Source organism: Hyla sarda, chromosome 1 (genome assembly GCF_029499605.1).
Source record: "Hyla sarda isolate aHylSar1 chromosome 1, aHylSar1.hap1, whole genome shotgun sequence".
NCBI lineage: Eukaryota > Metazoa > Chordata > Amphibia > Anura > Hylidae > Hyla > Hyla sarda.
In genome coordinates, this window is record NC_079189.1 from 28,457,431 (window position 1) to 28,483,176 (window position 25,746).

At 42.7% G+C, this 25,746-nt stretch overlaps 1 protein-coding gene across 1 annotated transcript in view; it reads right to left on the reverse strand.

Moving 5' to 3' along the window:
* LOC130275334 (uncharacterized) overlaps nucleotides 1-5,849 on the reverse strand; it is a 116,763-nt gene extending 110,914 nt beyond the window's left edge. Inside the window, exon 1 of the mRNA XM_056523584.1 lies at nucleotides 5,827-5,849. Coding sequence (XP_056379559.1) covers nucleotides 5,827-5,831 — 5 coding nt within the window. The 5' untranslated portion in view covers nucleotides 5,832-5,849. The remainder of the gene's footprint in view (nucleotides 1-5,826) is intronic.
* Nucleotides 5,850-25,746: the final 19,897 nt, after the last annotated feature.

Here is a 25,746-nt window from a genome sequence, read left to right on the forward strand (position 1 = left end):
CAACTCAGCAACTTCTCCTCTGGACAGGTTTTGATAAATCTCCCCCTTTGTCTTTTTGTATGTTCTGTGATAACTTGTTGACTTTGCCTACCCCCTTTTATACATTCTAGATATAGGGTGTATTCACACAGGAGCTCATCCGCAGCATATTTGACGCCACGGTACACACAGAGTTACGGCAGAGCGAGCTCCCTGCTGCTGCTGTAGCTCTGTGTGTCCGCTTGTGACTGCCAGTGTCAAATACGCTGCGCATGTGCTCCCATGTGAATACACCCATAAGGTTATGTGCTGCTTTGTAAGATCAGTCCATTATTGTGGGTAGTGACTTTGCATTGGTTCAGTCCACAATCAGCAATACTTCAGGGCTCAACAAATTCCAAGTGCCAGGTCGGCATGGCGACTGAGAATTTCATCCAGGTGCATAGGTGTTTGTCAGCCTGAGCAGCTGTATAGCGATAAGATGCACCCGCCAGCCGATGAATCTAGCGTTGAGCCACCTGTGCTGAGAGCCATGCTGCTCTGTGCTGCCCCTGGTGGTGGCTGGTGCTAGCGCTTTTTGCATTTTCTCTTATTCAGAGGTTCCCGAGGACTTTACAGAGGTCCCTCAAGTTACAATGGCCTCAGATTATATTATTTTTAACACACAATGATCATTGTGACTTGAAACCAGACTCACCATACCATAATTTGGACAGTCCAGATCTGCAAAATGTGTCAACGGCTGGAAGAACTGACCAATCAGAATGGGCATTCACTGGTAAAACACCTGTATTACTGAAGCGTATGCACTGACTGGCTGTCTGGTAGCGCCTACCTACGGTATAGTGCGGTACTGTACTGCTCTTTGATTGGACTTTGAAATCAATTATCAGGATTTCATAGAGTTATGGTCTTAACTTACAACTGTCAACCTGGAACCAATTAATATTGTATCTTAAGGGACCACTGCACATTTGGCTGAGCATCATGCTCCTGCACAGGCGGCACATGTAAGAACTCTGTTGCCACCTCTAGTACTGCCAGCTAGCACCAAGCCCCTTGTTGTACCTCCTGTCACCCTCTCTCCTGCTGAATTTCCTGTTATCCTGGTTCCTTCTGAATTTCCTGTCATGAGGGGCAGGGCAATGACATCACGAGCTCCCGGCATCGGCTCTAAGCATTCGGAACATTTTGTTCCAAATGCTGAACAGCGGAGTACCCCTTTAAAGGATTATCAGGAGAACAATTGAGAAGACAAGACCCCTCGGATCCGCTCCTTCTCACTCGGATGACCGCACTGTCAGCCGGTGTTGGCCCTGATATTAATACGGTGTCACCGCTTCCTGCATATTTATGTTGAAATCTCTTTTGTTCTTCATTTGTTTTCTCGGTTGGTCGTAATCGATAGTCAGAGGCTTCCAGTCTGGAAACCAGTCAGTCCTCTCCTTGTATTACATCGCTGTGATGCCGATCAATACAGCGAGATAAACTGTACATACAGACTCCCACACATACTGATGTATTCACAACACCCTTCAGATCTGTCACTGACGGCTACACAGCCACTTCTTCCTCACTCTAAATATACATCACTGTCTTACCAGGTTTCCATTTCTTTACATTATTTCAACTAAAGTCATATACCAAGTGTTATCAACGCCGTCAACCCAGTTAGTTTATACGAAACTTAACACAACACACAACAACATATCAGCTTTTCCATAATGTGGTTGATCAGATTCATAATAATTTGTAAAAAAAAAAAAAAAAATTATAATAATGATACAGTGATTCCCTCAAGTTACAATATTAATTGGTTCCAGGACGACCATTGTATGTTGAAACCATTGTATGTTGAGGCCATAACTCTATGGAAACCTGGTAATTGGTTCCGAAGCCCCAAAATGTCATCCAAAAATAGGAAAAAGTGAGAATTAAGGTAAAACAATAAATAAACAGTTAAAAAAAAATAATAAGTAGATAACTAATACAGATTAAAAGGGGTACTCCAGTGAAAAACTATTTTTTATTTTTTTTTAAATCAACTGGTGCCAGAAAGTTAAACAGATTTGTAAATTACTTCTATTAAAAAATCTTAATCCTTCCTGTACTTATTAGCTGCTGAATACTACAGCGGGAATTCTTTTCTTTTTGAAACACAGAGCTCTCTGCTGACATCATGACCACAGTGCTCTCTGCTGACATCATGACCACAGTGCTCTCTGCTGACATCTCTGTCCATTTTAGGAACGGTCCAGAACAGCATATGTTTCCTTTTATGCTGGCAGTTCCTAAAATGGACAGAGATTTCAGCAGAGAGCACTGTGCTCATGGTGTCAGCAGACAGCTCTGTGCTTCAAACGGAAAATAATTTCCTCTGTAGTATTCAGCAGCTAATAAGTACAGGAAGGATTAAGATTTTTTAATAGAAGTAATTTACAAATCTGTTTAACTTTCTGGCACCAGTTGATTTAAAAAAATAAAATGAACAAGTTTTTTACCGGAGCACCCCTTTAAGCAAGTCCTTACATATAAAAGTACGAAAGAGCTGCTGGGAGCTGTAAATCACTATCTATGTCAGTGTTTCCCAACCAGGGTTCCTCCAGCTGTTGCAAAACTACAACTCCCAGCATGCCCGGACAGCCAACAGCTGTCCGGGCATGCTAGGAGTTGTAGTTTTGCAACAGCTGGAGGCACACTGGTTGGGAAACAATCGTTTATGTAGGACAGGAGCTTCTTCAGGGTCCTATACAGTACACACAGTGTCCCAAATGGAGCCGCCCTTACTTGGTGTCCAAAAGGTGCAGCTAACCCTGGCACAGGTAAGGAGTAGTACAGAACTTGTAGTTCCTCCCTGTACTGTAGGGGGCGCTACCAGACAGCCAGTCAGTGTATGCACTTCAGTAATACAGGTGATTTACCAGTAAAATGCCCATTCTGATTGGTCAGTTCCTCCAGTTGTGACATGTTTCGCAGATCTGGACTGTCCGTACATTGTATGTTGAGTCTGGCTTCAAGTTACAATGGTCCAGAAAAGACCATCGTATGTTAAACCTATTGTATGTTGAGGCCATTGTAAGTCGAGGGATCGCTGTCATAATAAACGCAATGAAGGAGATTTATCAAAACCTGTCCAGAGGAAAAGTTGCCCAGTTGCCCATAGCAACCAATCAGCTCAACAAAATGAAAGAAGCGATCTGATTGGTTGCTATGGGCAACTGGGCAACTTTTTCTCTGGACAGGTTTTGATAAATCTCCCCCCAATATGTTGTAAATTTTGCAAGTCACAATCTTACACGAAGATTAAAGTTTTAACACTATAGTCACTTCCCCTGGTTGGCCCCCATGGTGCGTTATCTCTGGTCCCACCACAGCCAATCATATATTGCAGCACTAACAATTTGTTGAAACATTATTGCTGGAGTTCATGAAGTTCCCGAAGCGCAGAGTAGTTTGTAGTGTTGAGCGCGAATATTCGAATAGCAACTTTTTTATCGTGAATATCGGCACTTTTTGTGAATATTTAGAATATAGCTAAATATATTCGTTATGACAAATATTCTTTTTTTTTCTTCTTCACAGATTGGAGGTTAATAGTGACATCATCAAAACATCAACGGACATTAATAATAAAGTGCAGATTCTTACCTACAGCAAAGTGTATACAATATATAGAGAACATGATGATGTCACTATTAAAGGAGTACTCCGGCGCGCACTTTTTTCCTTTTATCCCGTGCGGGCTGCAAAATAAAAGAAAACACACTTTCTCCTACCTGCCAACAAGCCCCCGGAGCTCCGGTACACTCCGGTACAGGTGTTCGGTCCCCGGGCTGTATTCTTCTTACTTCCTGTTAGCCGGCACGTCACACGGAGCTTCAGCCTATCGGCGGCCGCAGCGATGTCCCGCCTCAGCCAGTGATAGGCTGAAGCTCCATGTGACGTGCCGGGCTAACAGGAAGTAAGAAGAATACAGCCGGGGACTGAACACCTGTACCGGAGTGTACCGGAGCGCCGGGGGCTCGTTGGCAGGTAAGAGAGTGTGTTTTAGTTTATTTTGCAGCCCGGACGGGATAAAAGGAAAAAATTGCGCGCCGGAGTACTCCTTTAACCTCCAATCAGAGAAGAAAGGCTCTACGTTTAGTCAAGAAAGATATAATGCACTTTGTACCTTACTATATTTAAGAATGGCATTTTGTAAGTTTTGTATGCTTGACAAAGGCAGTCCTGCCGAAACGTTGCACTTGTACACTTTATGGCGTGAATAAAATTGGAAGCCTTCCTTCTATTACCGGACCTCCGTGATATTTTTTGCTGTGACCATACATTATGTGGAAGTTTATTCCAGCGATTGCATGCTGGTAGGTCACTAGTGATGAGCGGCATAGGCCGTATTCGAAGTCACGATATTTCGCGAATATGAGGACGAATATTCGTCCCATATTCATGAAATTCGAATATTGGTTATATTCGTGACGTTTTTTTGAATGGCGAAATTTCGCTATTGCGAATGCGAAATTAATAGCGAAATTTCGCTCATTTGCGCATGCGCGCTATAACATCATGCGAGGGACATTGCTAGGGACGTTGCTAAGCTCTGACAACTGTGCTTGCAGAACTCTCATTGGCTCACAGGCATAAGAAGGGCGGAATTTCCACGAATATTCGCATTGCATAAACCTTTCGCCTCAGTCTCATCCCTGGGTCTTTAATGAAATGATACAAGCCTTGCATTTATCAGTCGAAGGAGATCCCTACAATGTGCTCAGTTTTTAAAACAGTTTGTAATAGCGAATTTTAATCGTGAAATTTGTAATATTCGCGAATATGCGATATTCGCAAGGAATATTCGAATTGCGAATATTCGTGAGCAACACTATAGGTCACCTGCATGATCTGGAAGTGGTCTTGCCTTGGACGATAGACAAATAGATAGATGAATAAAAATTCCAGGAGAGCAGCGCAACCAAAGTAGTAGAGAAGTATAGGTGCAGGCTGTGGGGGAGCTCTGGTCAATAGCTTCTTTTCAATAATGTCCAAGGAACAGCAGCACACATAGGAGTATTGAAATTTTTTTTTTTTTTTATTCCATCAATCCAGTGCAATACAGAACAATGTTTCTGCGACCTCACGTCGCAAGTGCGGTGAAACGCGTTGCATTGTTTTAAATAAAATCCTTCCTTTCTACTTACCTGACATGCCTATCCCTGGTCAGCACCGCGGTAACTCACCGTCCTCTGGAAGTCTTCACTCACTACTGCTCGTTTGGTTGGGAGGCTGCAAACTGGGTCTTATCCTCACTCACGCTGACCATTGTTGGGTGCGAACTCACACAACCGCCTGTGGTAAGGGTTTCTTCCAATCAATTGTCACTCTCACCTGGGCAGTTTTACGCTCTGGAGCGCTCTCTTTTATGGAGCGCTCTCACGATGGCCCCGCCTTTATCAGCTGGCTTGACCACCAGATTGTGATCATGGACCAAGTCATTCAGGGCAAGTGTCTGTTTCCTAGACACATTGGGATGTCTAAATTGGTCATGCGTGTTCCGAATAGACTCAATATCTGATTTCACTAGTTGACAATATGTATCAAATGCACTTGAATTAACCACAGGTGAAAAATTAGTAGCAGAGGTAAAATCAAAATCAAAAAACTCTCAGAAGGATGAAATTCACGATCCACCACTCGGTTCAAATGGAACCATATTTTTAGCTTCAGTCGCCTGAAGAATTGGACCAGATCCAAATCAAGTTGTAACCAGTCCGTTCCCTCAGACGGGCAGAAGCTAAGACCTTTAGAAAGTAAATCAAGTTGGTCAGAAGTAAGAGTCACTGAAGGAATATTTACCGCATTCATTTTTGCGGTTTCTTCCTGAATACAAGCTTGGGTTGGATCCCTTTGGAATTCTTTTGTGTCCTTGTCTTTATAGGATCGTCTGTGGCGGTGGCCGCCGCATCTGGTACGTTGGTGGATAGGCCTGGATCTGCATCTAAAAAATCAGCATGGTCAGTAGTAACCTTTTTCAGGGATGAAACAGAAGGTAAGTTAGTCTCAGTATTGGCATTCGTTTGAAAGTCATTTTTTTGATTCCCTAATTTTACGCGATCTTCTGCCTGTACCTGCTGTAGGTCCCCAAATATAAACTGGGTCATTAAGATAGTCCTGGTTGTCGCGGTGCCATTTATGGCGTGTAGTATTTTGTAAATCCGGTTTCATTTTCTGCTAAAAAGTAGATTGTCTCTCCATCAGTTGTGTAAAATCCTCATCGGTACAAACAGCTCTCAGGGACTCCTCCAACGCAGAAACTTTAGTCTAGATAGATAGATATGAGATAGATAGATAGATAGATAGATAGATAGATAGATAGATATGAGATAGATAGATAGATAGATAGATATGAGATAGATAGATAGATATGAGATAGATAGATATGAGATAGATAGATATGAGATAGATAGATATGAGATAGATAGATATGAGATAGATAGATATGAGATAGATAGATATGAGATAGATAGATATGAGATAGATAGATAGATATGGGATAGATAGATAGATAGATAGATAGGAGATAGATATGAGATAGATAGATAGAAATGAGATAGATAGATAGATAGATAGATATGAGATAGATAGATATGAGATAGATAGATAGATATGGGATAGATAGATAGATATGAGATAGATAGATAGATAGATAGATAGATATGAGATATATATGAGATAGATAGATAGAAATGAGATAGATAGGTATAAGATAGATATGAGATAGATAGATAGATAGATGGATACATAGATAGATAGAATTGAGATAGATAGGTATAATATAGATAGATATGAGATAGATATATAGATATATATGAGATAGATAGATATGAGATAGATAGATAGATAGATAGATAGATATGAGATAGATAGATAGATATGAGAGAGATAGATAGATAGATAGATAGATAGATAGGTATAAGATAGATAGATAGATAGATATGAGATAGATAGATAGATAGATAGATACAGGGGTCAAGTCCTGGGAAAAAAAGTGTGGGAACTCACCCAAGATTTCCACTTAAAGGGGTACTGGACATCTTATACTCTATCCAAAGGATAGGGGATAAGATGTCTGATCCCGGGGGTCCTGCCTCTGGGGACCCCCACGTTCTCCCTGCTGCACTTGGCATTTGTTTTGAGTGTTGGGTGCAATGCAAGTCTATGGGAGGGGGCGTGACGGTATTACTGTGACGTCACCAGCCTCTGCCCCGCATCACCAGTCATCCGGCACTGAGCCAAGCTCGCTCCGTGCATCAGATGTCTGGGATGCCGCAGCCGAGATCGCGGGGGTCCCCAGCAGCAGGACCCCCGCGATCAGACATCTTATCCCCTATACTTTGGATAGGGGATAAGATGTCTAGGTGCGGAGTACCCCTTTAAGGGCTGGTTCTGCAGGACTTCTACTAATGGGAACTGCGTTCCTGCTATGGAAAAAGTGCAGGAACTCTGTTCCCATGAGTTCCTGCAGGACTTGAGCCCTAGATAGATACGAGATAGATAGACATATAGAAATTCCAATGGCGCAGCACTGCAAAAAATAAGGTGCATTTATTCAAAACATGTCTCTATACAGCTGTATACAGCTCTTTTGCTGTATAGAGACATGTTTTGAATAAATGCACCTTATTTTTTGGAGTGCTGCGCCATTGGAATTTCTTTGTCTGGATGAACCCTGATCAGGTTTGGGGCGCTGGCACCATAGCTATGTTGGACTGAGCAGTGCTGCAACTCTTTTTCTATTGTTTAGATAGATATATAGATAGATTGATTTGAGATAGATAGATAGATAGATAGATACAAGATAGAAATGAGATAGATTGATTTGAGATAGATAGATAGATATAAGATAGATAGATACAAGATAGAAATGAGATAGATAGATTTGAGATAGATAGATAGATAGGAGATAGATACAAAATTATATAGATATGGTTTGTACTTGTCTGCTCTTTATTATGGCTTCTGTAATCATAAGTATTGTAGGATTATGACGCACTTTCTATTTATTGATTGTTTTATTGCACAATGTACTGTGATGTATTTATGTCAGGAAAAAATATGCCTATGATAATAGTACGGTCTGCATATGACCAATATATTCCCGGATAATTAAAGTAAAAAAAAATCAACAAAAAGTAGTAATATTTCTTGTGCTGATCGGAGGGGAACTCCATAAAATCTAGCTTTTAATGTTTATAGTTAAAAGCCACCAGAGTAATCAGAAAGGAGTGCTCAAAACTATATCCAACACCAAATAATAAATCAAAGGATTACCACATGTCAATGTGGATTTATCAAGAATGATCCCATTCTAATGCTCGTAGTGTACACTCAGAAGAGGCCTCATCAAATATTGAATAGAAGGTCTCCTACCAAGTGCTCTGCTGGTGCACTACAATGCTAAGAAGAGGAGGAGCGCCATTGAGCTTTTGGAGAGAGAATCCGGTTGGAATAGAAGTCGGGGGCCTTGTGCGTTTACAAAGCCCCCATGGTGCCAGAACAGTGGCCCCCCCACATGTGACCCCATTTTGGAAACTACACCCCTCACAGAATGTAATAAGGGGTGCAGTGAGCATTTACACCCCACTGGTGTTTGACAGATCTCTGGTACAGTGGGCTGTGCAATTTTAAAATTTAAATTTTCATTTTCAGGGACCACTGTTCCAAAAATCTGTCAGACACCTGTGAAGGTAAATGCTCACTGTACCCCTTATTACATTATGTGAGGGGTGTAGTTTCCAAAATGGGGTTACCAGGTGGGGGGGAGTGGGTCTATTGTTCAGGCACCATTGGGGCTTTGTATACAACCCAGGCCTTCAATTCCGGACAAATTTTCTCTCCAAAATCCCAATGGCGCTCCTTCTCTTCTGAGCATTGTAGTTCGCCCGCAGAGCACTTTAAATCCACATATGGGGCATGTTCTTACTTAGAAGAAATGGGGTTAGAAATTGAGGGGGGCTTTTTTTTCCTATTTTCCCTTGTGAAAATGAAAAATTTAGGGTAACACCAGCATTTTAGTTAAAAAAAAAAATTCTTTAATTTTCCCATCCAACTTTAATAAAAATTCGTCAAACACCTGTGGGGTGTTAAGGAGCACTATACCCTTTGTTACATTCCATGAGGGGTGTTGTTTCCAAAATGGGGTCACATGTGGGTATTTATTTTTTTGCATTTATGTCAGAACCGCTGTAAAATCAGCCACCCCTGTGCAAATCAACAATTTAGGCCTCAAATGTACATGGTGCGCTCTCACTCCTGAGCCATGTTGTGCACCTGCAGAGCATTTTATGGGATATTACCATACTCAAGAGAAATTGCATTACAAATTTTGGGGGTCTTTTTTTTTTCCTTTTACCTCTTGTGAAAATAAAAAGTATGGGGCAACACCAGTATGTTAGTGTAATTTTTTTATTTTTTTTACACTTACAGGCTGGTGTAGACACCAACTTTTAATTTTCATAAGTTTTAATTTTCATAAGGAGTAAAAGGAGAAAAAGGTAGTGCAATTGCTCCCGAGTACGGAAATGCCCCATATGTGGCCCTAAACTGTTTCCTTGAAATACGACAGGGCACCGAAGTGAGAGAGCGCCATGCACATTTGAGGACTAAATTAGGGATTGCATAGGGGTGGACATAGGGGAATTCTATGCATGTGATTCCCAAACAGGGTGCCATCAGCTAAACTCACAGAATGACTGGACAGTCAGTGGATGTCCAGAAATGGTGGGAGTTGTTGTTTTGTAACAGCTGGAGGCTCCGTTTTGGAAACACTGCTGTACAATACTTTTTCATTTTTATTGGGGGGGGGGGGGAGACAGTGTAAGGGGGTGTATATGTAGTGTTTTACCCTTTATTATGTGATAGTGTAGTGTAGTGTAGTGTTTTTAGGGTACATTCACACAGGCGGGGGTTTATGGTGAGTTTCCCGCTAGGAGTTTGTGCTGCGGCAGAGAATTTGCTGCAGTTCAAACTTGAAGCAGGAAACTCACTGTAAACTTGCCTGTGTGAATGTACCCTGTACATTCACATGGGGGGGGGGGGGGCAAACCTCCAGCTGTTTCAAAACTACAACTCCCAGCATGTAATGACAGACCGTGCATGCTGGGAGTCGTACTTTTGCAGAAATTATGTAGAAGAAATCGGGTATCTACCCAGAATGATAGTGAGGGGAGGGAATTTATACTTTTGCAACAGTTGGAGGCACACTGGTTGGAAAACCTTCAGTTAGGTTCTGGTACCTAACTCAGTATTTTCCAACTAGTGTGCCTCCAGCTGTTGCAAAACTACAACTCCCAGCATGTACTGTTCGCCGAAGGGCATGCTGGGAGATGTAGTTATACAACAGCTGGAGGTACGCAATTACAACTCCCAGCATGCCGAGACAGCTGTTTGCTATTTGTGCATGCTGGGAGTTGTAGTTTTGCAAGATCTAGAGGGCCACAGTTTAGAGACCACTGCACAGTGATCTCCAAACTGAAGCCCTCCAGCTGTTGCAAAACTACAAATCCCAGCATGCCCAAACAGCTGTCTAGGTATTAGGGATCGACCGATTATCGGTGTGGCTGATATTATCGGCCAATATTCATGATTTTGGACGTTATCGGTATCGGTAATTACCTTGCTGATAATCTGATAATGCCCTGCCCTCCGCACTGATAGATATCAGCAGATATCATCCCTGATCCCTGTCCGGCCCCCGCCCGGGATCAGGGCGTACCTGTACGCCCTGGGTCCCTAAGTGGTTAAGAACGATCAAGTGTTTGTAGCATATTTACGTAACACTTGATCTAAAAATATTGAGGCATTGCTAGTAATAGAGTCCCTCCTGGAGACAATTGGTCGACCGGGAGGGTTCTCAAGGCATTTATGAATTTTGGGCAATAAATACAGCATAGGAGTAATGGGGTGTTTTACCCAAATGTAGTCATACAGAAGGAGACTTATCATTCTTTTCAAACGTATGGCTTTTATATGACAATTGTTTTTTTAACTTACTTTTGCTTACGTGCGACCTATTTATCAAATAGTCGCACAACCTTGATAAATAAATCACATGTAAGCAAAACCCGGGAAACCCGCTTACAAAAGCATTTTTCAAAACAGAAAAGTTTCCCCTTATGTTAAAAGCCGAAGTTCTTTATCTACCCTTTATTACCAGTAGCGTTGCTAGAGAGTGACGGGGAGGGGGTGACACCCTGACTGGCCTGCCTGGCACTAATAGCTGCACTCCAACTATCCCGCAACAACCCATCTACCCTCCTCAGAAATAAAAAATATTAAAAACCTACTATGCCGCACCATGAATATCCGTACTCTGGAGGCTTTTTTGTTTAATTTTGAGCCCGCATTTTGTGACGTTGGGGGGCGGAGTCTTACATCGCTGCGCTGAGGCCGGAGTTTAAGTCAGGAAGGAAGACAACGCAGCACCAACAGGCACATAAACAATAGTAAAGCCACAAAAAAAAAACAACTGCTCGATACATTACCCACCCCAAAATGTGCATGAAGCATTATTACTATGGATGTTTGTTTGTTTTTAAGGAAAAATTTTAGTGCCACATATGGGTTATTTATATAGTCTGTAAAAATTCTTACACAATTATTTTGTGCCTTATTCTATTTTACCACAACATTAATTTTAAAATTTAGTGGGTACGCCAGCATGTACATGTCCTAAAATTAACAAGGTGTGCAGTGTGTATTTTCAACCTTAAAATTAAAAGAGTTATTAGTTATATAATGATTTTTTTTCTTTAACCCCTTAAGGACTCAGGGTTTTTCCGTTTTTGCACTTTCGTTTTTTCCTCCTTACCTTTTAAAAATCATAACCCTTTCAATTTTCCACCTAAAAATCCATATTATGGCTTATTTTTTGCGTCGCCAATTCTACTTTGCAGTGACATTAGTCATTTTACCCAAAAATGCACAGCGAAATGGAAAAAAAAAAAAATAAAAAAAAACGCCATTTTGTAACTTTTGGGGGCTTCCGTTTCTACGCAGTGCATATTTCGGTAAAAATTACACCTTATCATTATTCTGTAGGTCCATACGGTTAAAATGATCCCCTACTTATATAGGTTTGATTTTGTCGCAGTTCTGGAAAAAATCATAACTACATGCAGGAAAATTTATACGTTTAAAAATGTCCTCTTCTGACCCCTATAACTTTTTTATTTTTCCACGTACAGGGCGGTATGAGGACTCATTTTAATTTTTTTGTTTTGATTCGACTTTTTGATCACTTTTTATTCATTTTTTTAATGGCATAAAAAGTGACCAAAATACGCTTTTTGGGACTTTGGAATTTTTTTGCGCATACGCCATTGACCGTGCGGTTTAATTAATTATATATTTTTATAGTTCGGACATTTACGCATGCGGCGATACCACATGTTTATTTTTTTTTTTTTTTACACTGTTTTATTTTTTTTATGGGAAAAGGGGGGTGATTCAAACTTTTAATAGGGAAGGGGTTAAATGACCTTTATTAACACTTTTTTTTTTAATTTTTTTTGCAGTGTTATAGGTCCCATAGGGACCTATAACACTGCACACACTGATCTCCTATGCTGATCACTGGCGTGTATTAACACGCTTGTGATCAGCATTATCGGCGCTTGACTGCTCCTGCCTGGATCTCAGGCACGGAGCAGTCATTCGTCGATCGGACACCGAGGAGGCAGGTAAGGGCCCTCCCGGTGTCCGATCAGCTGTTCGGGACGCCGCGATTTCACCGCGGCGGTCCCGAACAGCCCGACTGAGCAGCCGGGTCACTTTCAGTTTCACTTTAGAAGCGGCGGTCAGCTTTCACCACTGCTTCTAAAGGGTTAATACCGCACATCGCCGCGATCGGCAATGTGTGGTATTAGCCGTGGGTCCCGGCCGTTGATGAGCGCCGGGACCGAAGCGATATGATGCAGGATCGCGGCGCGATCCCGCTTCATATCGCGGGAGCCGGCGCAGGACGTAAATATATGTCCTGCGTCGTTAAAGGGTTAATTAACATTAATGTAGTAGCTTTGTTTCATGATGCAGAACAAGAACAGTTGGTAAAGTGGGTGTTAAAGGGGTTATCCAGGAAAAAAATTATTTTTTTATATATCAACTGGCTCCAGAAAGTTAAACAGATTTGTAAATGACTTCTATAAAAAAAAAATCTTAATCCTTTCAGTACTTATGGGATTCTGAAGTTTAGGTTGTTCTTTTCTGTCTAAGTAATCTCTGATGACACGTGTCTCGGGAACCGCCCTGTTTAGAAGAGGTTTGCTATGGGAATTTGCTTCTAAACTGGGCGTTTCCCGAGACACGTGTCATCAGAGATTACTTAGACAGAAAAGAACAACCTTAACTTCAGAAGCTCATAAGTACTGAAATGATTAAGTTTTTTAATAGAAGTAATTTACAAATCTGTTTAACTTTCTGGAACCAGTTGATATATAAAAAAAAGTTTTTTCCTGGATAACCCCTTTAATGTCCTTTTCTGCAGACGTCTGAACTTTCTGTAAGCCAGGTTGGACCTGGAATACATATGCGACTTTTAAATGGAGATGCGACTTTTTTTCTTCATAAATAGTGATTTGATAAATACATGACCACTGCAAAGTAAAAAATTTTCAAAATTTACTACATGAGCAGATTTCAGAAATGTGCTTTGGAATAAGCAAAAATCTAAAAGTTGCAGCATGTATAGAAAAGTCGCACGTGCACAAGTACTTGCAACTTTTTTACGCCAAAAAAATCTACTACGGAGCTTGATAAATCTCCTTTACAGTGTTTGATCACTAATAGATGCTGCCAATGCCTGGTCTAACATAGATCTAGGTTTACCCTCAATTACTCGTCTGGGGACTCTAGGTAGTGGTAAATAGGTGTTTACTTCATGCAGTTGTCTCTCGGCCTCTTTGATGTATTGGGGGACATTTCCTAATGTAGTCTATTCTGGGTATGCTTATAGACCAGCGTATGTGGTAGTCTCCTGTCTATTGTGATCCTAATTTATTAAAGGTCTCACAGCCCTAGATAAATTCTGTGCTCAGTCTTCAGGGTCTACAGCTTAAACTGCATTTAGACCTGCTCCAACATGGTCTGACATTTCAGCGTATTTTGGGCAGATGCGACTTGTCGCACAAAAGTCGCACTTGATAAATTCAGCACCAATGCATTTTCCAATGCATTTCCATCTAAAATAGACTGGCATGCATCATGTTCTAAAAATCCTCTACAGCAAAAGTCGCGACTTTCTGTGCGACAAATTTAGACAGGAAAAACCAGTCTAAATCGTTTGATAAATCTCCCCCATTGTGTCCTATCCATGACTACTAGGCTTTAGAACTAAATTTCAGTCCTGTATTAACCCCTTAAGGACCAGGCCCTTTTATACCTTAAGGACCGGAGCGTTTTTTGCAATTCTGACCACTGTCACTTTAAACATTAATAACTCTGGAATGCTTTTAGTTATCATTCTGATTCCGAGATTGTTTTTTCGTGACATATTCTACTTTAACTTAGTGGTAAAATTTTATGGTAACTTGCATCCTTTCTTGGTGAAAAATCCCAAAATTTGATGAAAAAAATGAAAATTTTGCATTTTTCTAACTTTGAAGCTCTCTGCTTGTAAGGAAAATGGATATTCAAAATATATTTTTTGGGGGTTCACATAGACAATATGTCTACTTTATGTTTGCATCATAAAATTTATGAGTTTTTACTTTTGGAAGACACCATAGGGCTTCAAAGTTCAGTAGCAATTTTGAAATTTTTCACAAAATTTTCAAACTCACTATTTTTCAGGGACCAGTTCAGTTTTGAAGTGGATTTGAAGGGTCTTCATATTAGAAATACCCCATAAAAGACCCCATTATAAAAACTACACCCCCTAAAGTATTCAAAAAAACATTCAGTAAGTGTATTAACCCTTTAGGTGTTTCACAGGAATCTTCAAAATCTTCATTTTTTACACTCGCATGTTCTTGTAGACCCAATTTTTGAATTTTTGTAAGGGGTAAAAAGGAGAAAATTTTTACTTGTATTTGAAACCCAATTTCTCTAGAGTAAGCACATACCTCATATGTCTATGTTAATTGTTCGGCGGGCGCAGTAGAGGGCTCAGAAGGGAAGGAGCGACAAATGGTTTTTGGGGGGCATGCCGCATTTAGGAAGCCCCTATGGTGCCAGGACAGCAAAAAAAAACACATGGCATACCATTTTGGAAACTAGACCCCTCAGGGAACGTAACAAGGGGTAAAGTGAACATTAATACCCTACAGGTGATTCACGACTTTTGCATATGTAAAAAAAAATATATATTTTTTTTACCTAAAGTGCTTGGTTTCCCAAAAATTTTACATTTTTAAAAAGGGTAATAGCAGAAAATACCCCCAAAATTTGAAGCCCAATTTCTTCCGATACAGAAAACACCTTGCATGGGGGTGAAAAGTGCTCTGCTGGTGCACTACAGGTCTCAGAAGAGAAGGAGTCACATTTGGCTTTTTGAAAGCAAATTTTGCTCTGGGGGCATGCCGCATTTAGGAAGCCCCTATGGTGCCAGAACAGCAAAAAAAAACACATGGCATACCATTTTGGAAACTAGACCCCTCGGGGAACGTAACAAGGGGTAACGTGAACCTTAATGCCCTACAGGTGTTTCACGACTTTTGCATATGTAAAAAAAAAAAATATTTTTTACCTAAAATGCTTGTTTTCCCAAATTGTTTACATTTTTAAAAAGGGTAATAGCGGAAAATACCCCCCAAAATTTGAAGCCCAATTTCTCCCGATTCAGAAAACACCCCATATGGGGGTGAAAATTGCTCTGCTGGCGCACTACAGGTCTCAGAAGAGAAGGAGTAACATTTGGCTTTTTGAAAGCAAATTTTGCTCTGGGGGCATGCCGCATTTAGGAAGCCCCAATGGTGCCAGAACAGCAAAAAAAACCACATGGCATACCATTTTGGAAACTAGACCCCTCGGGGAACGTAACAAGGGGTAATGTGAACCTTAATACCCTACAGGTGTTTCACGACTTTTGCATATGTAAAAAAATATATATTTTTTTTACCTAAAATGCTTGGTTTCCCAAAATTTTTACAATTTTAAAAAGGGTTATAGCAGAAAATACCCCCCAAAATTTGAAGACCAATTTCTCCCGATTCAGAAAACACCCCATATGGGGGTGAAAAGTGCTCTGCTGGCGCACTACAGGTCTCAGAAGAGAAGGAGTCACATTTGGCTTTTTGAAAGCGAATTTTGCTCTGGGGGCATGCCGCATTTAGGAAGCCCCTATGGTGCCAGGACAGCAAAAAAAAACACATGGCATACCATTTTGGAAACTAGACCCCTCGGGGAACGTAACAAGGGGTAATTTGAACCTTAATACCCTACAGGTGTTTCACGACTTTTGCATATGTAAAAAAAATATATATTTTTTTTTACCTAAAATGCTTGTTTTCCCAAAAATTTTACATTTTTTAAAAGGGTAATAGCAGAAAATACCCACCAAAATTTGAAGCCCAATTTCTCCCGACTACGGCGATACCCCATATGTGGCCCTAAACTGTTGCCTTGAAATACGACAGCGCTCCAAAGTGAGAGCGCCATGCGCATTTGAGGCCTAAATTAGGGACTTGCATAGGGGTGGACATAGGGGTATTCTACGCCAGTGATTCCCAAACAGGGTGCCTCCAGCTGTTGTAAAACTCCCAGCATGCCTGGACAGTCAATGGCTATCTGGCAATACTGGGAGTAGTTGTTTTGCAACAGCTGGAGGCTCCGTTTTGGAAACAGTGGCGTACCAGACGTTTTTCATTTTTATTGGGGAGGGGGGTTGTATAGGGGTATGTGTATATGTAGTGTTTTTTACTTTTTATTTTATTTTGTGTTAGTGTAGTGTAGTGTTTTTAGGGTACAGTCGCACGGGCGGGGGGTTCACAGTAGTTTCTCGCTGGCAGTTTGAGCTACGGCAGAAAATTTGACGCAGCTCAAACTTGCAGCCGGATACTTACTGTAATCCTCCGCCCATGTGAGTGTACCCTGTACGTTCACATTGGGGGGGAATCCAGCTGTTGCAAAACTACAACTCCCAGCATGTACGGTCTATCAGTGCATGCTGGGAGTTGTAGTTTTGCAACCGCTGGAGGCTCCGTTTTGGAAACAGTGGCGTACCAGACGTTTTTCATTTTTATTGGGGAGGGGGGCTGTGTAGGGGTATGTGTATATGTAGTGTTTTTTACTTTTTATTTTATTGTGTGTTAGTGTAGTGTAGTGTTTTTAGGGTACAGTCGCACAGGCGGGGGTTCACAGTAGTTTCTCGCTGGCAGTTTGAGCTGCGGCAGAAATTTTGCCGCACCTCAAACTTGCAGCCGGATACTTACTGTAATCCTCCGCCCATGTGAGTGTACCCTGTACGTTCACATTGGGGGGGGAACATCCAGCTGTTGCAAAACTACAACTCCCAGCATGTACGGTCTATCAGTGGATGCTGGGAGTTGTAGTTTTGCAACAGCTGGAGGCACACTGTTTGTGAAACACCGAGTTTGGTAACAAACTCAGTGTTTTGCAACCAGTGTGCCTTCAGCTGTTGAAAAAGCTATAACCCCCAGCATGTACGGACAGCGGAAGGGCATGCTGGGTGTTGTAGTTATGCAACAGCTGGAGGCATACTACTTTGGCTGGGGATGCTGGGGATTGTAGTTATGCAACAGCTGGAGACACACTGGTTTGCTACTTAACTCAGTGTGCCTTCAGCTGTTGCAAAACTACAACTCTCAGCAGTCACCGACAGCCAACGGGCATGCTGGGAGTTGTAGTTATGCAACCACCAGATGCACCACTACAACTCCCAGCATGCACTTTAGCTGATTGTGCAAGCTGGGAGTTGTAGTTACACAACAGCTGAAGGTACACTTTTCCATAGAAAGAATGTGCCTCCAGCTGTTGCAAAACTACAAGTCCCAGCATGCCCATAAGGGCATGCTGGGAGTTGTGGTGGTCTGCCTCCTGCTGTTGCATAACTACAGCTCCCAGCATGCCCTTTTTGCATGCTGGGAGCTGTTGCTAAGCAACAGCAGGAGGCTGTCACTCACCTCCAACGATCCTCGCTACACCAGGTCAGTCCCTCGTCGTCTCCGCCGCCGCCGCTGCTCCTGGGGCCCCGATCCCAACAGGGGCGCCGGGGATCGGGGTCCCCAGCACCCGGGGTGCACGTCCCGCACCCGCTCACGTCCTCCGGAAGAGGGGCGGAGCGGGTTGCGGGAGTGACACCCGCAGCAGGCGCCCTGATTGGTCGGCCTGTAATCCGGCCGACGAATCAGGGCGATCGTGAGGTGGCACCAGTGCCACCTCACCCCTGCTGGCTCTGGCTGTTCGGGGCCGTCTCTGACGGCCCCGATCAGCCAATAATTCCGGGTCACCGGGTCACTGGAGACCCGATTGACCCGGAATCCGCCGCAGATCGCTGGACTGAATTGTCCAGCGATCTGCGGCCATCGCCGACATGGGGGGTCATAATGACCCCCCTGGGCGATATGCCCCGATGCCTGCTGAACGATTTCAGCAGGCATCGGGGATCGGCTCCGCTCCAGATGGTTGCGGGGGGCCGGTAAAACACATGACGTTCTCATACGTCATGTGTCCTTAAGGACTCGGAAATGGAGACGTATGAGAACGTCATGTGTCCTTAAGGGGTTAAGGTGTTCAGTGCAGCAATTTGTGAGGATATCCGATTAGGGTGTAGTAGGTGCTGTGCATTAGTGGTCCACAAGTGCAGGTCCTCCACTCCAACGTATGTGCACAACTGCCCTTGGGGTGGAGCACCTTCCATCACTTTCGATCACGTTATTGTAATTGTTAAAAGGTTCTGACAGGTTCTTTGTTGTTTTTTGGTGCTGGGTTACGCCCGGCTCTCTGGACTGGTCAGCTGACCTTGATTGGAGCACCTGTTCTGGCTCCATATAAGCTGGCAGTCTACTCCCAGGCAGTGCTTGCTATAGAGCTCAGTTTGTACTCTAGCTAGCTTTCTTCTATATTTCTTATATCTGGCTTTTGAACCTTTGGCTCCTCTCTGACTATTCTCTCTGGTATTAGCGATTTTGTACTGTGACATCTCCTGGCTCCTGGCTTATTGGGTGAGTGTTTACTCTTTCTTTGTTAGTCTGTCTCTATCCTACTGTCCCCTGACTTGAGTCTTTGTTATTGTAGTTTATTATTTTGACAATTATGCTCCTCACCTATATAGGAAGGGACTGTCTTCGTGGTTACAGACCTGTCGTTTAGGGCAGGTACGTAAGTAGGCAGGGACAGGGGAGTGGGCGAGTGTAGTATGCACCCCTTCCCTGCCCATTCCTGACATTATAGCAAGCACATATACCTGCAATTGCACTGTTCCTGCATTATGGAAGCAATGTCTGCTTTTGTAGAGCAAATGCAGGGCTTGACTCAGGATTTAGCTGAAAAGGTACTGCAGCAAGAGTCTTCTCAATCTCAGTCAGTGTAAGTATTATACAGACCTTGACTGAGAGACTGCAAGATCAGGAGCACTTAGTTCAGAGCTGGCTAGACAGAATTCAGGAGCTGGAGTCTGACCGAACTCAGGTGTCATCTGTTCCTGCTTCCGCTCCTGTGGAGACACAAGTTAGTCTCCCTGACCGATTTTCAGGTATCCGCAAAATGTTCAAAACGTTTTGTGAGATCTGCAAATTGTACTTCCGGTTAAGGCCTTACACATCTGGTACTGAGGCCCAAAGAGTTGGTATTATTATGTCTCTTTTGCAAGGAGGTCCCCAGGAATGGGTATTTTCCCTTGGTCCCTATGCTCCGGAATTGTCCTCAGTGGACGCCTTATTTGCGGTATTGGTTTTTTTGTACGCTGAACCGGACCGCGCTGCATACGCTTAGAGTCAATTCCGTACATTAAAGCAAGGTTGCAGACCAGTTGAGGAGTACTGTGCAGATTTTAGAAAGTGGTGTGTGGCCTCCAACTGGAATGCTCCAACTTTGATTTGTCAGTTCAGACTAGGGTTATCTGACACCTTAAAGGACATGCTTGTTACTTATCCTTCTCCTGACACCCTTGACCAAGCCATGACTCTAGCTGTTCCTTTGGATAGACGCTTGCAAGAACGCAAATGGGAGTGTTCTTCATCATCTGTCTCTCCTGTCCTGCTTGATTCCTCTCCTGTTTCCAAATCTATCCCTGAGCATAAACCTATGCAGATAGGGTCCATTCATACCCCGGAAGAACGTAAGAGGTTTCGTCAACTCTATGGCCTGTGTTTCTACTGTGGAGAGGACACTCATTTCATCGCCTCCTGTGTCAAGCATCAGCGTCCAAGTGACAATCGTGGTGGCCATTTGGGCGCACAGGTATGTCATGCCTCCCAGAGAGCTAGGCCTGGCAGAGTTCTTCTGGGGGGCATTGTTCCTACTAATGTACAATATGATTTTACTTCTAAGAGTATTATGAAGCCTGTTTTGCATCAGCCTCTGGTTAAATTGGCATCTTGTGACATCATTGGCAATAAGAGTCTGAAGAGCACTTCAGTTGATTTGCGGTCAGAGGGTAGTAATGAGGATCTGGGGGATGACTGCGAGGATAGATAGATATGCGATAGATAGACAGATAGAGCAAAGGGGTGGGAGACAGCATCGGGGGTCGACCTCTGTGCCCGTAGATAGATAGATAGATAGATAATATGAGATACAGTAGATAGATAAATATGAGATAGATAGGTAGATACAAAAAAGGATAAGTTGGCCAGCACATATTGATACTGATACACAACTATTGCATGGACCCGGCATACAAGTGCACCCTGCTAGGCTACCATCCAACCAAATGAGGTGACCTCATTGGGACAGACCGTACACTATGAATGTGCCTCTAAGCGGTCTGGGACATCCAGCACCTTATAAAATGGGTGGGGTTCAGGAACCAACATGGAAGTAGCCTCTTCCCCCATATGTGCAACACAAAAAAGGATAACATACTGCTACTGATACACAACTATTGCATGGACCTGGCATACAGGTGCACGCTGCTAGGCTAAATATACACAAGCAGGAGAATACCGCAGCACACTGCATGATAAGGTGACCTCATTGAGTCCATCCCAATGAGGTCACCTTATCGTGGTGGGATGGTACACACAATTTGGCCACATGTTAAGTGGAGCACCTCAATTTTCCATGGTTCATTGAACAACTTATCCTTTTCCGTATTGCACATATTGGGGGGATTGGCTACCTCCATGTTGATTTCTGCACCCCACCAATTTTTAAAGGTGCTGGATGTCCCAGACCTTACAAGCCTGGTAACTTGACTGTTCAGAGGCACATTTATAGTGTAGGGTCCGTCCCAATGAGGTCACCTTATCATGGTGGGATGGTACACACAATTTGGCCAAATGGTAAGTGAAGCACCTCAATTTTTCATTGTTCATTATAGCAATATAGCATTTAATATTTCATCTATATCTTTGTGCTAGTAGTGTGCTGCTGTATTCTCTTGCTTGTAGATAGATAGATAGATAGATAGATAGATAGATAGATAGATATTTAGATAGATAGGTGTGAGATTATAGGTGCATTCTTATTCTCTATAGTTATATAAAGATACTTTGTTATGTTAAACAGAAGAGAAGATCTTCAGCTCCATCCATCCAGAGTTTCCTGATTCCATGAATATTCTGCCAATAATGCTAAAACTATGGTCAGACCTATGAACATACACAGATAAAGCAATGGTAGAGAAATGTTTAGGGGTAATGATTATTACTCTACAGATCATTTCTGAGTTATAAACCATTCAGTGTCTTTAGAAAGTTGGGTGACAATTTCTTTTTATTGCTCTTACCTCTTATTTCCCTTTAGTACTGTCTGGAGGTAAAAGATAATAACAAACAGGAAAATTATGGTTGAATTTCTACAGGTTATATAAATCCCGATCTTTGCGTACAATTCTTTCATGAGGAATTTTAGAAGGACGCACTTTGTCAGGAGTAGTCTTTATTTTTATTTCTTTTTCTGCTTATTTGTCTCTCTTAAAAAATGAACAGCGCGGGTACTAAAAAATTCAGCTATCAAAGGAGAACAAGCCGGGCGAATAGCAAGTGAATGACTACATTGATTTTACAATAAAAAGAAAAATTTGCATTCCTATTTATGTGATGGTTGAAATACGGCTGAACTGTTCTCCTGATAAAAATCCTACAACGGCGGAGATAGAAAATTACTTCTTAAGGAAATGAGTCCCTCCTGTAAATAGGGTGAGCCCAAATTATTGGGGGGTCAAAATCGGATTGGGGTCCTGTGGTTGTCGGTCAAGGAGTTATGAATTAGAGAGAGAGGAAAAGAGGAGAGAGAGAGGAAGAGAGGAGAGAGGGGAGATGAGAGAGAGAGAGAGAGAGAGAGAGAGAGAGGGGGGAAGAGATAGATAGATAGATAGATAGATAGATAGATAGATGAAATGGCTACCTCTCAGTGAAGGCACAGATTCATTGGGTCAAATGAAGGGTGTCAAACCCAGTGAATTTGTTAACAGTGAACCAGGGGTGCATAAAGCATCACTGGCTTACTGTTCAGTGAGTGGAGCAGGGGGTCTCTATAAGATCTTGACAGAAGCCCCTTCTCCAGTTACAAAGTTCGTGTGGCACTCTACTCTTTTTGCGTATGGTGCCACCGTAACTAATGTGTATTCATCATGGGTACTCATCACCGTCAGATAAACAGCTCTATGTAAAGTGCATAGGACAGGGCAAGGCAGCGATAGTATAGGCACTGGCAAGATCTGTACCAATGAACCTTGTTGTATTGTGCTGCTTGTTACCGGTGTTTTAATAAGCTTGCTATGGGGACCCATGCCACTATACAGCTCCAAACTTTTATTTAGAGGATTTTTTGGAAGATGGGAGAAGCCTTATACCCTGGCTCAGCTTCAGTGTGCTTATAGACATAAAGTTCAGTTAATCTACGGAAAGTCTAGGAGGAGAAAGGGAAGCGTTTTTGCAGCCTCTCAATACAAGAGGGGACCAGCGTCATTGTGGACCCTACACTAAGAGGACCAGCTTCATTGTGGCTTCTGTATCAGAGGACCAGCATCTCTGTGGCCTTCACATCAAGGGAGGATTAGCGTGATATTTTGCCAGGGACCATTTTGGGTCAGGCAGCTCCTACAACATAAAAAGTGGTCCAGAGACTCATTTGTCACTTACCTACAGGACCTGCACCCTGCCATGGGCATTACAGCTAGAGATGAGCAAATTTTTGAAAAATTTGATTAGGCAAATTTTCCCCCCAAAATGTGTTTCGTACCGAATTTATTTGCATCGAATCACTATTAAAAACAGCTATTTCTGGCCTACAGAGAGCCTCAATAGAGGTGTAGAACACTTTGCCTTGTCCTAAGAAAATAAATAGATTTTTATGTAATTTTTATTTAATCTAATTTGAATTTATTAACATTTTTTGAGTACCCATTCTGGTGAGCATCGAGCTGGCGGCCTGCCTCTCAGCGCCCCTGCCCCCCCTCACTGTTTTACCCTTTGTGGAACGGCAAGTGTTTCATTTAATCAGTTATGGTTCATTGATATCGCTCCAACCTGTTTCATTGGATTTTTGTGGTAATTCCACAGCTAATATATGATGTCCACGACCATAGGGTGTCAGTCTTGAAAAGATTACATCGATTTTTTTATTTAAGATTTTGAAACTTAAATGTAATATCACACTTCCAAGTTTAATGTCTCGGGCCCGGTGTTTACTTTGAATAAATAGTGTGGTTACAAAAGACAAAATCTAACAAGGAATCACATGTCACATGGCGGCACAATGACAGAGCCTGGAGGTAGCATCAGTATGAGGAGACCATATAATGGCTAAATGACACAGCCTAGAGTTGGAGGCAGCATGAGGAGAACATATGGTGGCTGAATGACACAGCCTGGAGTTTGCGGCAGCATGAGGAGAACATATAGTGGCTGAATGACACAGTGTGGAGGTGGCGGCAGCATGAGGAGAACATATAGTGGCTGAATCATACAGTGCAGAGGTGGCGGCAGCATGAGGAGAACATATAGTGGCTGAATGACACGGCGTAGAGGTGGCGGCAGCATGAGGAGACCACATAGTGGCTGAATGACACAGCCTGGAGTTAGCGGCAGCATGAGGAAACCATATAGTGGCTGAATGACACAGCGTGGAGGTGGCGGCAGTGTGAGGAGAACATATGTTGGCACAATGACAGAGCCAGAAGGTGGCATTAGTATGAGGAGACCATACAGTGGCTGAATGACACTGCCTGGAGTTGGATGCAGCATGAGGAGAACATATAGTGACTGAATGATACAGCGTGGAGTTGGCGGCAGCATTAGGAGAACATATAGTGGCTGAATGACACAGCCTGTAGTTGGCAGAAGCATGAGGAGACCACATAGTGGCTGAATGACACCGCCTGGAGTTTGCAACAGCATGAGGAGAACATATCGTGTCTGAATGACACAGCCTGAAGTTGGCAGCAGCATGAGGACACCATATAGTAGCTGAATGACACAGTGTGGAGGTGGCGGCAGCATGACCAGAAGATATAGTGGCTGAATGACACAGCTTGGAGATAGCAGCAGCATGAGGAGAACATAGTGGCTGAATGTCACAGCGCGGAGGTGGCGGCAGCATGAGGAGACCATATAGTGGCTGAATGACACAGCGTGGAGGTGGCGGCAGCACGAGGAGAACATATAGTGGCAGAATGAGACAGCCTGGAAGTGGCCGCAGCAGCATCAGGAGTCCTGAAAGTGACTCGGTGACAGAGTGGTGCGGTGGGAGGCAATACCAGTACCCGGTGACGAAGGTAGGTTAAAGAAGGAGAACTTGGCATCTGTTGTGTGGCATCAGGCGGGTGGCAGGATCAGAATAGTAGCTAAGGCAGGTAGGAAGAAGAAAACGGTCTCTTTTGTAAAAGTGTTAGTGTGCACAAGTAAGTATTAAGGATAGGTATTACGTAAAACTTAACTTTTAATAATGCGTTTAGTATAAAATATATGGCCCCAAATGTTTTTAAATCAAACCAAAGAAAAGGCATGCAAAAAACACTGTGCCACCTACACCACCAAGTATTGATGTGATGCAAAGACCTCTAAAAGGTGGAAGGGAACAATGTTTGGTCCATTGTAACCGGTAGGGGTAAACACTTCCCCTGAAAGGCTCTACTCTCGCATTATTAATTCCCTTCTTGGCAAGTGATACTCGCCCTTAAAAGGGCGGGCCCACACCGGAACTTCTCCCTATTTCCACCTACAAACACTGCCATTTCCCAGGGTTTTTAGGTTGAACTAAGGATTGGTTCCTGTGTGGGGCCGTCCTTTTTAAGACGAGTAAGGCTGCTTTCACACTATAAAATGTATCTGTTTCAAAGATCCGTTCAATGTTCCGTAAAAATCCCATAGACTATAATGGGGTTTTCTAATGGCCATATGGTATTTTGTAACGGCCATTTAACGTCCGATTTTCTGTTTTTTTATAACAAAACATTGAACGGATCTTTAAAACGGATACATTTTATAGTGTGAAAGCAGCCTTACACTTTCCTCGAAAAGGTGGAAGGGAACAATGTATTGTCCATTGTAACCGCTGGGGGTAAAAACTTGTAAGGCCCTACTCTCACCCTATTAATTCCCTTCTGGGCAAGTGTTACTAACCCTAAAAAGGGCGGCCCCACACAGGAAACTCTAC